This window comes from Rissa tridactyla, chromosome 7 (genome assembly GCF_028500815.1).
Source record: "Rissa tridactyla isolate bRisTri1 chromosome 7, bRisTri1.patW.cur.20221130, whole genome shotgun sequence".
Taxonomy (NCBI): Eukaryota; Metazoa; Chordata; class Aves; order Charadriiformes; family Laridae; genus Rissa; species Rissa tridactyla.
Window position 1 is genome coordinate 2,914,138 of NC_071472.1, and position 15,828 is coordinate 2,929,965.

General features: G+C 39.0%; 1 protein-coding gene across 1 annotated transcript in view; it reads right to left on the reverse strand.

Moving 5' to 3' along the window:
• The window catches only part of EPC2 (enhancer of polycomb homolog 2), a 49,512-nt gene that overhangs the window by 16,255 nt on the left and 17,429 nt on the right, over positions 1-15,828 (reverse strand). The window contains exons 2-7 of the mRNA XM_054208572.1: positions 14,472-14,631; positions 6,759-6,904; positions 4,492-4,698; positions 3,525-3,673; positions 3,119-3,251; positions 279-470 (exon numbers count right to left, since the gene is read on the reverse strand). Coding sequence (XP_054064547.1) covers positions 279-470; positions 3,119-3,251; positions 3,525-3,673; positions 4,492-4,698; positions 6,759-6,904; positions 14,472-14,631 — 987 coding nt within the window. The remainder of the gene's footprint in view (positions 1-278; positions 471-3,118; positions 3,252-3,524; positions 3,674-4,491; positions 4,699-6,758; positions 6,905-14,471; positions 14,632-15,828) is intronic.

Here is a 15,828-nt window from a genome sequence, read left to right on the forward strand (position 1 = left end):
AAAGTCATTCTTCCAACGGCCATGTTTATACAATATCATCTTATTTATTTATTACACAAGTTTATATTTATATAATATGAACTGCCACATTTATACATTAAATGCAAGCTTATTTGAAGCACAGCTTAGAAGAAAACAAAGTCATAGTTTCTGCAAGTATCTCTTCTATACACCCCCTGTCCAACAGAGTTATTCTCCATTTGAAGCTCGACTGGCCAAATTACAGACAACTGAAATTTCTGCCTTCTGTATGCTGAGATTTTGCAACGGAGTATTACCTGTGGGAACTCGTCTTCATCCGAGCTGTGGAAGTCATACTGTTTAATATCGCTCTTGTTGATAACAGGCAAGGGCTCAGCAGAGGGCTGTTGAGGAGTTACTACACACTCTATTTTAGGTTTCTTTAGATACTTCTTCTTTTGACGTACAACATCAGACACCTCCTCCTTGAGAGATAAATGATGAGGATGCTGTTTGAGAAAAACGAACACAAAATTTAAAAGATAAAGTAATTAACCTTTCCTCTTCTCATGCCTTGGAAGACACAACTGCTTATCTTCCAAAGCCTCTCAACATGCAGCATCTGCAGAATATTTCAGACACATAATGCAAAATGTATTCAAAACATTAAAACAACCAGAACTTTCCCTCTGATCGTCTTTACAGATATTCACTAATAAACAAACCGAAAGCTTTCAAGCTGTACAACTACCTAAGAGGTGCCTTGCTTTGCAGTAGACTCAGTGTGTATTGTAATTGGAAAACCTATTCCAATTAGTTTCCAAAATCTCAGCTTTCTATAGCAAGCGCTTTCAATTTTCTGAACTGCTCAGATATGTTCAAAAGAAACAATCTAATTTGTTTCGTGTTTCTCAGTTCATATTTTTGAAAAGAGGTAATGTTATTCATCTTTGTTATTTAAGATTTTGCCCACATAAACCCTCTATATAAACAACTCCATCAGTATTAAACTGTTCATTTGAACAGAAGTGCTATTACACTTCAAAGCTTTTAAATTAAAAGGAAGATTACTTCACTTGCAAAATTCTCAATTACAAGCAAAAGCCAGTGCAGTTTTGAAAGAGTGTTTAAGTTTACCCCAAATTACCACTTATCAATAACCGTCTGACTGAAACCATTCCAGTAATGGAGCTCGGCTTCATAATGAGACAAGAAACACAAAATTCCTGCGCAAGAACCAAGATTTGTATTCAATCCAGTGCCCACTAGGTGTCGTGGGTGCTAAACACAAATTTCAAAAGGTCTTCAGCTCTCCAGCCTTGCATCCAAGCATTTTATAATAACTAGTCGTTCAGGTTATTTCTCAAAAATATGTCTTAATTCAAAGTTGGGTGCATTTTTTTCCTGTCACATTAACAGTGGAACATCAAGGCTTATCCTTTTTCTATACCGTACTCAGTTCCGTGAGCGTAACCATAATGATGACATTAAAACGGCTTGCAGTGGAAACACGACCGCATTTATGTTTTAGTGTTTATGTTTTAAAGCCAAGATAGCTCCTAAAGGGGAGAAGAGATACTTATGGCTTAAGTAACAATTAAAGGAAACACAACATGAAGAAGTAGAAACAAGACAAGCAGATCAACCATTTGTAATAATACAATTACATTACAATTGCGAACAGTTAATTTTGCAATCGGTGCCTGTATTAACTGTTAAAAAAAACCCCAACCTTACTCTGAAGTAGGAATTTCAAAAACATTAACCCAAGATGGATATGTTTGTCAATACTGCTGCTTGTAGTGTAAGCTGCTTATGACTGTTATGACTGTTCTACTATCTTTCATTTAAATCTGCTGGAACGGCACATCACCAGAACCAACAAATACAGTCGTAGTTCTGGTTAACTAGGATCCTCCTGAGAAAAGTGTTTTAATTCTCTTCTGCACAGATGTAAAGACTGGCCTCCCAAAAAGATAATAACTAGCACACAAAAATATTACAATCTGATTTGGTATCAGATCTGAACAATGACAGAAGATACAGAGTTCCCTTTGATGTGGTTGGCGCTTTGGTTTTTTTGGTTTGGTTTGGTTTTTTGAGTGTCATGAGACAAGAAAAAAGAAAACCATTAAAGTTTAGCATTTCTAGCTATGGATTATTCCTATATTACTACTTCTCTGGATGTTAATAACAAGTAATAACAAGGTCAATTATAAAAATAAAACTAGATCCACTGAGTTTCTGGACATATTAAAAAAATGTAAAGGAAGACTTTGTCAAAGGAGTGTTAAGTACAGAATTCCACAACTTTGCTAGTTTTAGAAAGACAAAATAACTAGTATGTGACACACAGCAACTCAAGTCTTACATCCTTCTGCACTCTTTCTCTCAGAGCAGCCTTCTACCCCTTTGCAGAAACTAAAGGTTCCAAATTTACCCACTCTTTCTTCCACCTTCCTGTGTTTGCTACTTACCTAATACTGAGGGCCAAGCTGTGGCAGACACAAAAATGCCTACTCAGTATTACTCAGAAGCGCGCAGGCCTCAGTTAACAACTACTACAAATTCCAGGACGTGTTTTTTAAAACATTAGTTGCTTGCAACTTTTTTCAGCTGCCAACAAGATAACAGTTGCATTCTTGCGCCTGGAAATGTTACTCAAAGATCACTTAAACAGTTCAGAATAGTTTCTGGAATCCTTCGGCGTTCTAGCTGTAATTCAGTAAAATCCTGTATTTTCAGGACACTGTGGGCCAGTCGTGGACAACACTATCAGAAAAATTTAGTGCTCTAGTCTCCCTTTGAAGGGAGAAGAAAAAATAATTCACTTTGCAATCTCATGGAGGTCCTGACGTCCACTTAACAGTTCATGTTTACATCACCTTACAAGGAAAGGCAGAGAACTGAGAAGGAAAATGAAGAGTACTACACTGCTGTTGTTTAAAGAAACAAACAGCAATGCCTGTCAGTCCCTTGAAAACTTAGGTGGGAAAAACAAACGTTAAACTTCTGGAAGCCAGCACTGCAGTCTCTTGGTCTCCTACCCTCAAGTATGGCAGCCTCCTACTCCTTTTTCCCGTGCAAACATCAGCAGTGTACATCCAGAAGGACGACGACACCGCTAACAAGAGACTCGCAGCAGAAGAAAGCTTACCTTAACTTTACATTCTTGAACTTTGTGATGATTTCCATTATGAAGAGTGGATGGAGTTGTGCTCATCTCTTTTTCAGGTCTGTTAAGCTTCACTTCATTGAGGATTTCACCTCCATAATCACCCAAATGGTACCTCAAAAAACACAATTAAAAATATAATACTGCATTTCCACTGGGAAAATATTTGAAAGACAGAAAACAGCGTCAAGGCAAACAGTCTGCATAAGCCCCTTTTATTTCAGTTACTGAAGTTTACGGTGCTATATATGCCTTCAGCACTGCATGTGTGCGGAAGACTAGCATCCATACAGAAATAAGTTACAGGAGGTGTTTTCAAACATATTTGATGAAAATTAAAACCTTGGTGTTACAAATGACTTCTTACAGGTACAATTTGCAATTTTACCTTTTCTCAACGACTTCTAATGTTAAATGCAATAGCTCGCGTTTTGTTTTCTCTCTTCTCTTTATCATCTCCAAAATTGTTATGGCTCTGCTAAACTCTCTTCTTAATTTCAACATCTTCTCATAAGACGCTTCATCATTCTTTCGGTTCTATTGAAAGATTAAACAAATTTTAAGTCAAAAGCAAAACTTACGAGGCATAAATAGCAAAAAAAAAAACCAATATAATGCTGCTGCAAGTGAGAATCATGCGAGTACACTCAAAAGAAACTTTTCCTAAAGCATAATCTACTCGGTAGACAAAGCCACAAAAAGCAAACAAACCAACTTTTACAATTAAGCTGAAAAAGAACTTTTCAGCCACTTCCCCCCACGCTTTCTCTGCTCAGATTCCATATCAACCCAGTGGACGTTTGTCAGAACAAGGAATTCAGGATTTGGTTCCTAAAACACTTTTTCCACCTTGATTCCGCACACAATAAGGTTGTGTACGTATGTGTAGAAAGATGATGTTAAAATGCTGAGTAATTACAGATTTTCCAGTTCAAATCAATCCACACTGCAAATACAAAACCCAAATTATTTACTCCATGGCAAATGGAAGATCATTTTCCTCTTTTTCACAGAAGGGGAAGTGTGAAACCTAGCAAGTCCCACAGCTGCTTGTTGCAGCTGTGCAGTATGTGCCAATACCTATAAGTCACCCTTTGAGTTTCAGCTTTCTAGAGAACAGACAGATTGTAAGTTGGCCATAGAGAACTGATGGTTTACACACTGACTACATCATTCAGCAGGTTTGAAATTTAGCTGGGTCATCTAATATTGCAAGTATTAACAGGGGCAATCAGATTGGTAACTGTGGATACCACAGGACAGATCCTGCAAGATGCTGGATACAAATCAAAATTATTCCTATCACTGCGGGATTTAAAATGACAAATTTAAAACAGTAAGGTTTGGCAAATTACCTTTCTCGTCTGCATCTTCTCAGTTCTCCTCCGGAAGGCAACATAAGGGTCGTTGTTGGTGGAGCCATCCCTCTTTTCCTGTTTGATTTGGGGGATGAGAGATGGCCCTCTGCAATTCTTACGCTTTCTTACCCAGTAGTCATATACAGCCTTAATAAGGTAGTCATCCTCATTTAGCAGCAATTTAGCTTCCTGAAGTGTTACAAGCTGAAAGAGAAAATTGAAAAGGTGCAATGGAGATGAGGGTGGGGTGGTGGCAGAGGGAGAAAGTCACTGCACGCTCACACCTCCTGTACACTTTCTAAACAAACTTGATTCTTTTCTAGCACAAGACAGCAAAGGGAGGAAAAAACCACTGATCTAAATTGAAATACTCAAGCCACCAGCCGGTCTTCCAAATATTAAGTTCCCAACTCTTCTGATACAGCATCATTGTCATCTCAGAAACTTTCATACAATAGTCTACAACTTTATCATTTTTTCATGAAATCTGAAAACACTGTTCGAAACAATTACAAGCACAGGATATAAATAACTTACTACAGTCTGCAGATCATGATTTGCGAATCACTTTGACTATTTTTTTTCTAAAAAAATAAGTTTCTTATTGGTTAGCCATTATTAACATAGGATTGTTTGCAGTTTAATGTCAATTCCCCTAGAAGATATTTTTCAGTAGACAGAATGCATTCTGAAGTTTCTTAATTTCTCCCCAAAAATTTTTACTTTGTGAGAGAAAAGGATAATAACCATCCCTGTTTATTACAGCCCAGAGATACAAAGTCATTCACTTCTTAGGTAAGTTATATGAGTAGGAGGTAGTTAAACACAGGTAATTAAATGATAACTTTTTTCCTTTTTATGTTAAGCTTTTTATATGGAAATCAGACTCTAAATAAATGCAAAACCCACCACTGACTAACTAGTACGGTAGTTTAACACGCTCATAGCATTTTAAACCCATTCATTACATAAAAAGAAAACAGTATCTCTAGTATTACTTAAAACAGAAGTTGGACAGCACTTCATCTTCCCCTAATTTGAAAAATATCAACTAAAAAAGTTTGCTGTTTTGCAACATGTCCAACTACAGTAAATCTCATCCCTCTATTACGGTAAGCAGAAAAGGAAACAATATATTTCTGAAATTTAACTTCATTACTCAAGCAATGAAAGATGAAACCAGCATAAGAAGGATGCAAATTAATCATGAACAGTGATAACCAGAACCACCTTAATTGAAAGCCAAAACAGGGGTATCTACCTCAAAGCTCTAAGAGATCTGAGTAACACACGTTCAACAAGTATCATCCAATGAACCCTGCAATTTTTTTTTCTTCATACTCCACCTTCTCAGCACAGTAATAAATATTTACCTAATCCTTCTTAAAGTTTCTCCAAGATGTAGAGAATACAACATTTTGGCCTCTTAACACATTACACTGAACTAAATCAGATTAAGAAACTGAGTCAGAGCTACAGATCCTGCAATGGATTTTTCCCTCGAGCAAAATATTCATCTTACTGAAAAATAACTTTACCTATTTCAAACCTGCCCTTCAGAAACTGATCTTTCAGATGTAACTTTTCAGTAATGTTTTTGGCTTTAAGACCCTTCTCCAGATACTGACCTGGAACACCTCAGGAACCCGGTTATTAAGATACTGGTACCCTTACGATAAAATAAGTGACTAAATAAAACCCATGCTTCCTTGTAAAGCAAGGAGTCCGAGCCTCCAAGTCCGAACTGGAGTATAACTTACTTTCTTGCATCTGTGCAGTTTCTGCTACAAGAGCCCAATCTTAACAAATACTTTGCTTCGCTGTGTATGCTTCTAAGTTTCTAACCTTCAAACTTCAACTGAAGTCAATGTCCATTAGTACCAACTGAAATAAAGAATTTGGATTCTCATATATGTTTACAGCCAAATCTGTAGACCACGAGCTTCTTCCATCTTTACACAGGTAAAACAAGATGTTCTAAGCTGTCCTCTCTAACACCCTGTGGTTAGGAATTAAAATTTAAAAACAGCTCCGCCCAACCATCCCCCACAAGCTCCCTCCCTACCTGTTTTTCTAAGTTACCAATATTGACAGTAAAAGACAGCAGCATGATTTATGTGTAACTGCAGACTCACACACACTTATCCTGTGTGGATATAGGAAATAAAACAAATTGAAAAACAAACAAAAAACCACCCAGAACCACATGACCAGAAAACTCAGAAATCAAAAAACCTCAGTCATTTCTGAACATAGCACAATACCTGACTAGAACTGGCTTTTTCAAGTCTGTCAACCATTATTTCAAACTGCAGCGGCTTGATTTCCATCTTCCGATTTAGTCTGTTCAGTAAGGTTTCATCCTCAGAGTCCATATCATAATCTGGCTGTTCATTGTCCAGATTAAAGGCTGAAAGAGAAATACACGTGAACAAAAGAAGTTAAATTCTTGGTAAATACCACACTACGGAAACACAGAAGCGTGCATCAGACAATCAGATATCAAAAATGATCAATAAAATTTTGGATTAGCACATCTCTACCGTAACACTGCTTGTCTCTGACATCCAGTACAAGGGGAATCAAAGAAGTTCAATTTTAAGCGGCTTGAAGGGGTCACAGGAAAAAAAAAGCTTTAGTTAAAAAAACACCATAGAAATTTTAACATATCTTTGCAAAACAAGAGAAAAAAAAAAAGGCCTCTTAATGCTATTACAATACAGCTCCTCCAGAATATCATGATAAGATTTGTTAACAATTAAGATAATTTTCCATCAAATCTCAGACTTGGAGAAAAAGCATTTACACTGACATTCTGATGTAATTGCAGTTGGTCATTTTTAAATAGTTCAACAAACAGAGTCTTAAAATATTTAGTAGGCTAAACTTTTCCTCCCCCCTCCCCCCCTTCATACAACTGTGCAACAAACCGTAAAAATGCGAGACCAGTCCTGAAGGAATTGGTACTTTTTCTCCAAAACCAACTAAACTCCAGATGCAGAACCTGAATATTCCTCCGTACTCTCCAAATAGCAAGTTCCCAAGTTTACAACAAAGCTCATGTCTTTATTACAGACTGTGCTATTCATTTTCCATTCTTACACAATGTTCCTGGTCCTATTAAAAGCAGGAGGAAGTAACCATTCAGGTAACATAGCAGAAACTAAGTTTTACAACAAGTACAAACAAACTGCAAACAATGAAGAATTCTTAATACAAAACATTAATTGTACCTAATAAAACCTTGAAGAGGTGAAGTATTAACTACAACACTCCAAATAACTCAATCAACAAGTTGCTGTATGAAAGCAGTGAAGGCTTGTTGAAATATATTCTATTCTTATTAGACACACAGCGCTACCCTCGCTTTACACTGTTAACTCATGGCTATATCTAAGCGCTAACTTAAAGAAAACATCTGCTTACTAAGTTTCCCAGTGTACTTTGATAGGACCTTAAAACAAAAACTTGGAAGACCAGGAAAAAAAGAAAAAGCTAAATTATAAATCTTTAAATTATAGTATTTTCTGTCCCATGGTCTGAACAGCCAACAAACATCTTTCCATGTTTCAGACTAGCCCAAGACCATTCTATCTGTATTCCAACGCAATAAATTAGCTAAAGCGCTACCAGCATTTAATCGATTTGGCTATGCACAGAAACTCAGTCAGATACAGCTGAGACGTGCTAATAAGCAGTCCCTGACCATTTTGACCTGCAAAGTGCTACCTCTCAGAAGAGACAGTGCTCAACTGTACTAACTCTGACAACACCATTTAGTCAGAAGGCTTCTCTGGCCAAACACACCGTAAACAGACTATAAAAATTTATTTCAAGAAGTTGTTAATAAAAACAGGTTGTAAATATGTATTAAGTGGAATTATTAACAATATTAATTCAGTAGGTACAAGTTGCACGGCACTGGTCACTTGACACTGTCATTGGGCACGTGACCCACAGCATCCCTCTAACAATTAACAACTGTATATTAGAGTTAAATTACAGCTTACAACATTGGATCCTGCTTCACCAGTGGCAGTCTGTAGGAATCAAAAGTTTTGAGATAAAAACTGACCCAGATTTATTTATTTTTTAAAATTCATTACAAACAACCCCAGGCAAGACTATGTAGTTGCAAGAAGACAGAGGATGTTACAGCACCTGGGGTGAGCTGCACAGCCGGTGACCAGCCCAGTATCAGTGAGTTACCTGCCAAGTGTCAGTGCTCGATGAAACCAGCGTGCTACACATCACCTCGGGCTCCTGGAAGCTTTGTTCCAGCCTCTCCTGTGTGGGCCCAGCAGAGCCCAGAACTGCAGTGGTGGCACAAACAGTGCCCCACATCAGCCACAGACTGAAATGGGGCGAGCTGTCCCACCTGAACTGTAACCCTCACTCCTTCACTCCAAAGCTTCTCTCCCACGCAGCACTGACCACAGCTCAAACATGGACCAAGTATGCCTGACTCCACATGTTATTCACCAGAGTTTCAAACCACTTCAGAGCTCTCCCAGCCAAGGGCAACCTCAGCAGTTCGTACTTCTGCAGAATGACGCCCAATATTGCACTTCCCCTCTACCACAATCTATAATTTGATGACCTCTGAAGCATAAACTGCCATTTTTACCAGAAAGGAAATTGCAGAAGTTTCCCCCCACCCCAAGATGATCCTCAGAGCCTATAAAGCTGCTACAGTCCTAATGAAAGGGGCTTCACAATATACAACCAACTCTGCTCAAGGGAGGCGGCCAGTCTTCTAGACCAGATACCCCCATCACTGTGGATAAAGCAGGTCTTTCTACTCTAAGAAACAGGTGTTTAACCATGTTCTCACAGACAACGTGAGAATGCACAGAAATCCACTGAAGTCCAGAAAAGGCATTGCTTGTTTACCCTCAGACAGATATTGATCTTACACCAAAAAAAACCATCCACCTACTACCTGTCAGTAGATAATTCAGTAATCCCCCACGAACAAGATGTTTCAAGTCAATATTTCTAAACCAGAGTCTCGGTGAGCAGGAGGATCTCTATGACAGGGAAGATGTGATGCTATTCACCTGTACACTGTAGGCAGTGCCAGTAAGCTCGCCTTCATCTCCACAACGAGGAAAGAAGAGTGACTCAAAGTCCTTGAGCCATGCACCTTCCTGAATCACCTTTCAGAACAAAATCAGACAAGCTCAAGTGAGATGCAACTGGAAAGGAAACACTAAAACTAGCAAGGAAAAAAGAGAAAGCCCAACCATTCTATCCACAAGCAACTTAAAAGACCAACCATCCTCAGGAACACATGATGAACATTAGCGATAAGAAGGTGAGATCTCCATCTGAAATGGAGAAGGCAGATTACTGCACTGCCAGCAAGTAAAGTGACCCTATGGTGCACCTCAGCTGAAAGCAGGAGAGTCCCTCCCTCTCTCTCACTCCTTACTGTTAGCAAGTTGAACCAGTTTGCAGAGGTACCCGGTGAGGATCAGGACCAGTTCAAGACACACAGGGGTGTACGCAACCGCAAGTGGAACCGGGAAGAAAAGTGGAACCTTCCCTTCTGGCCACTACATTGGTTCATTTGCCCCTGTGAACCACTGGTTGAGTAACATGTCAAGTCCACCTAACTTCATACATGTACTAAATTATTTGGTGATAAAACATCAGCTCTTTTGCAATCATTTTGAGACTTCCTGAATAACAAATTAAGTGCTGAAAAACTGGAAAATGGAAAAAGCTATAAGCCTTAAGAAAAAAGCCAAAACTACACCTGAATTTCAACTCTACAAAAATATTTTGACAAACAATCAAAATGACAAGATAAAAGGTATCCAATATGTACTTGCCAGGAATAAGTTACATCAAATAAATCCAGTCTCATTTTCTTATACAAAAAGAAATTGGTACTGTGAGAACAGTAGCAGCCCTTGTTACATATCCTGCTTTTCATGCCTTCTAGCAATGCTTTTCTTTTGCTTGCAATGCTTCTCATACTATTTGTCATGACCTGTAGTTATCAATACAGTTGACTGCCAAAGAAAGGGGGTTCCACAGAGGCCGCAGGTTAACGATGCTGAAGCAGTGGAAGCAATACTTGCATTCCACCTCCTCTTTCAATGCGGACATGAAGGCCACAAAGTCTCAGCAGCCTGTGGAGGTCTGTGAGTCTCAGGAAACGCAAAGCTATCCCTCATCCTTTAACTGCTGCATGCAATCACAAGGAGTTAATCAACCCCAAGCTGGCTCACAACAGCTCTGGGACATTCATGGAAGAGTCCTCCTTCCCTGAAGTTTGTCCATCACTGCTCTCTGAAACACGCTTTCAGGGACATCCTTAATCATCAGTTTTCTTCTATTCCCAAGCACTGAGTGAACTGTGCTGGTTCCAGAAAAAGCCATTTTTCATCCCGGACTTGGCCTCTAGCATGGCAGCTTGCTGGCTTCAGAAGCCATCACAAGACACAGGTGGTTTATGTGCTGTGTGATCCAACTATCCATCACCAGGCTCTGTTTCTGCCCCTGCCATGGCAACAGATGCAACTGTTCATTCACGCCTGCAAGAATTAGTGAAGGACTAGACTGAGACACAGAAAGCTCTGTACTTCAGATGACCTGCTGCTAGTTAGCATTTTAAGAACAACTACCAATGTAGTTAAAAATGGATCATCTATATCCCTTCCTCCCAGTAGTTCCTGGCAGATTCTTGTGACTGACTGATGAATCTAGTTTTCCTACTCCAAAATTTCTGCATTTCTCCACACTGCATGTTCTACAGTGCACTGTTGGACAGGGCCCCAGCGATCCTACCAGTGAAGTTTACCTTGTATGAATACTCAGAACTCCTTGGCTTCCTAATTGCTGTTACAAAACCAACATCCTAGTTTACATCCTCTGCCACTCTAACCACTCCTAACGGCAGTACCTGTCAGAGGGATTTACTTTACTTGAGCTCCCCCAGGAACAGAGTTTATACTAACTTACAGAAATGCAATTTGTTTTTAAGTTACATTACATTGGGTTTAACTGAACTACATTAACTGATTTCATTTAGCTAACTAAGTGAACGCTGTGGTTCCACGGTCATTTTACACTGACATAGACATGAGTTACCACTGAAACAAGCGGTTCTACTAGCTTCCTTCCCCAGCAAGCCACATTCCTACCACCTTGCTTGTGCCAACACCAGCAATCATGTGACGAGCCAAGACAGAAAACTGATAAATACGGAGGTTCACCTAACCAAAAAATGAAAGAAAAGTTTCTTCCCAGAATTAGCTCCCCATGAACACAACAGCCAGCAGAAAGGCGCTGGCAGTATGAAGGGAGTGGGCAGTATGGATCCCAATGGCAGCAGACACAACAAAGCAGCAAAACAGCCCCTCAATGGCAAGGCCATAGCACCTGACTGGAACAGAGCTTCCGGTGCTCCTCACCTGCACTGAAATACCTCACTAGGGGAGGGAGCGGGCAGATACCCTTTGTACGTATCTGGGCTGCAAGGCCACAGCTGGAACAGATCCTGCTACAGCATCCTCCAAAAATGCAGAACACCCAATGAATCAAAAAAGGGCAACTCTCAGTTCCATGAAATGCACACACTTCACTTTAAATTTAAAGAAGTGACTAGAGTTCATCCCACACAACTTAATGAAGATAATTTGAACTATTTGGCTGCATTACTTATGATAAAGCATGAGTTTGGTATCATTACCCTTCATATACACAAGTAGGTGAAATACATATATATTCTATAATATATATATTTAAAATATTTTTTTTGCTCCATTCTTATTGTTTCTGTTAGGGACACGACTTTTCTTACACCCACTTAATTCTAACATAGGTACAAGTGCACTAACTTATTCTCTTTGCTGCATATTAATAACTTACAATGCATCTCCATGTTACTGAAACTAAAAACATTCTTGGAAAATTCTTAAGCATACTGGAATGATTACAATAGTTCAAGGTTTTTGTTTATATTCAGTTCAAAGTCACCTGAATTGGTGCTACCTAAGTTGAATTAACACCTGGAATCCATGGTTATTCATGAATTCCACACCTCACAAAGACATTAACTTTTCTCTGCTTGGAGCCACTGGTCTAAATAAAAGAATTATACTAGGAAAGTTAAAAACACTAAAACCCTGGGCTACCAGATGCACTGCAAAACTATTTAGGTCTAATGAGAGATTTCTAGTAACAACCATCAGTAAGTATGGATTACAGTACATGGCCTCTCACCTTCTATCTGTTTACATAGCTTCCCTGGCCAAAGTAAGTATTGTTGTTCTTTCTGCTTTTAGCATTAACACAGAATTTCTAAGCAATTTATGTAGCATAAAACTGCCTTGCATCACACCTACTCCAACCAGAATATGTGGGAAAAATTATCTTGGAGCAGTATCTGATGTTTATCTTCAGCTCAAATACCTTCTGTAATTCTGTCCACAAAGACTGTGAGTCTCAACAAGACAAAGAACATTTTGGCATAATATATTTAACACTTTTAGACATGTTTATTAACAATATTTACAGTGTTTCTAGCAATGTCCAACAAAGAAAAGAATAAAATACACTCCTCATTCAGTAGCTTCATTTCAGTTAATTCAACCTGCCTTGCCTGCAGCTTTGTTTCTTCTATTAAGGAGAGAAATACTTAATCAATTTCCTTTAAATCATTTCTCACACTACCAGTATGATCTCTCCTACATCATAGAGAATCTTGAGCATGTTCTTTCCCAAAATCTCTCGTTTTTTAAATACATGGAAAAAACAGGAGACTTCAACATGTCAGTGAGAAATAATGGATGGATGAAGTCCAGTAAATCAATACTGTCTGCACAAACCCCCAAACTAACACCCGAGACCACATTCCTGTTCAAGGTGCTGTAGCAATACTCTTTCCAATACAACTAAGAACCAAAAACATGAATCAGTGACAAGAAAAGTTTTCTCTGCGTGACTGAGGACTGAATCTGTGCTTCACCATTAAGGACCGACAAGCCCCTGTGACGACTGAACCAAAGTTTTGCTATGAAGATGACTCCTGGGAGAAATCCAAGTCACAAAATAACCCCCCAAAACCACAGGCTGCAAAGGACAAACATGATTTGTGTGCCAAGGAACAACTGAGCTATAAACGTGCACCACTGTCAACAGAACATCAACCAAAAAAAGTGTTACAATTATGCCAGAGACCGCTATAATCAAGTTCAGATTAATTAATTAGGTCTTTTTAGACATACGAAGCTGAATTCATACAAAATAATTCGTCCTTTTATCTATAAAATAATCTGAGAGTTCCCTACAGAAGGGGACCTCTCTACAGTTTTAGCAAAACAGAGAAAAATAACTGTTATCCATAGCCCAGAATATATCCCTGCTATAGTGAAGAGCTTGAACTGCACTGTGAGCACAGCTGAAACTGAAGCTTCAAGAACTCTATTACAATCAGTAGAATGAAGGCTGATTTCATTACAAAAACTCCTCTATTTTATTGATCTCTATTTATTTAGAACTTTGGAGTTAACAGGCATTCCAGACTCACTCGGCAAACGAGACAACTCTTCCATACCCTGCATTAGTATAAGCAAGTAGGAGTCAGCTAGGCTAGTTCAGTTATTCCTTCTCAGACTTTGGGAGGAAAAAAAAAAAAAAAAAAAGAATGCATTGATCAACAATAGTGGATGACCAACAGACAGGTTAACGCTTGCCAGCTACCGTACATGGAGATATAGTATCAGCACAGAGCCCATAAACAAATAAAGCAGAAAACAACCTCACGTTTACCTTCAACCTTAAATTCTTCCAGCACTTGAGAAGAGAGATACTGGAATTTACATATAAAAATCCCCCTTGGATTTTTGAGTCCTCCCACTTTCTGAACATTGTAGCGACTTTGTCTCCAGACTGCTTGAGGATTACACAATTTAAATAAAGGGGGGTGGGGGGAAGAGGAACAAACCCAACATTTGTTAACTTACGTTGAATGTGAATGAACTGCTTTGGTTGCTTAAACTCTCCTTTATACAAGCGATTGTAATAGTTGACATTGCTCTCCGCTTCAGGGACTGGGATAACCATGCTCTCTTTCTTTTCTCTGAAAACTTGTTGTGCTGAGATAGCCCGTTGCAAATGATGTTCCTGCAAGAGGAAAATGTAAGAGTTTGTTTATTTAGGTATCAGTATATAGAAGCACATACAAAGACCACCGTCCTTTTCTCCTACTGTTTACCTCTGTTACAGGAGACCCAGATAAAAGAGTTGAGGCTTTACTGTATTTTAGAGGACAGCAAGATGCTTGTTTCCAGGTTAGTGACAGGACAGATGTGTTCTCCATCATTTGGTATACCACGGGGTTCCTAACAGATAAGGATCTTAGGGCTGCAGTGAACATTAGGCAGGACTACAAACAGATGAAAAGAGCCTTCTGTTCAGACAATAGCCCACACCTTCTACCAAACTGGAAAAAAGTCAAACATTCAAACTGCACAAAATAACCCTAGTAGAAAATTAAGGCTGGTATAAGCCAAACTCATCAAAACCTGTCATAGAGAAAATTTATGCAAGATCAGTTAACAGATGCATAGTAAGTCGTTTAAAGCATTACAAGCAACAGATTCAAATCAAAAGAATAGCTAATTTCATCATTCCTGTCTACCCAGCAATTCTTACCAGCTTGCTGTCTTCAGAAATTCAGCTACTTAAGAGCAAAATAAAGAGTAGTTGTCCTACAATCACACTTGAAAAGCACAGAGTTCCTGAATAGGTATCACTTCATTTTATTCTTACAGGACAGGAATCAATTGCTACAGGATCATTTCAAGTGAAATAAAGATCACAACAAGTGTATTAACTTACAAAGATTTTTTCACACATCATTTTATTAGTTAACTCAGTGAAATTCATCTACTGCTGTAAGCCTGCACTAACCTGTGGCTTTTCTCTCAGGGATTTTTCATGAGCACTCATGTTAAACTTTGGCAAAGAAAAACCCCAGCAGTACAAATGCAGTATTCTGATTCATGCTACCATCCATGTACCATTTGAGTGCAGTCTGCAGAACACCTGTATGAACTGCCCTGCGACAATAGCAGCCTGTCCAGCAGACGATGGGATGATTCTGAATGCTCCCCCTCTGGCTGCCTCCCTCCTTGAGCCAGATGCTGGCAGCTGTGCAGCGTATGTGTGTGCTTCAGACGCTCCAGTGCAGGCTACTCATTTAAACCATTACAAAAATGTCTCATGCTAAGACTCCAAATGGCTAAGTTGGCACGTGCTGCCTTCTGTGTGTCCGGTAAAGAGGAGGAGTGGTAGTCTTCACCAGGACAAATCTTAGCT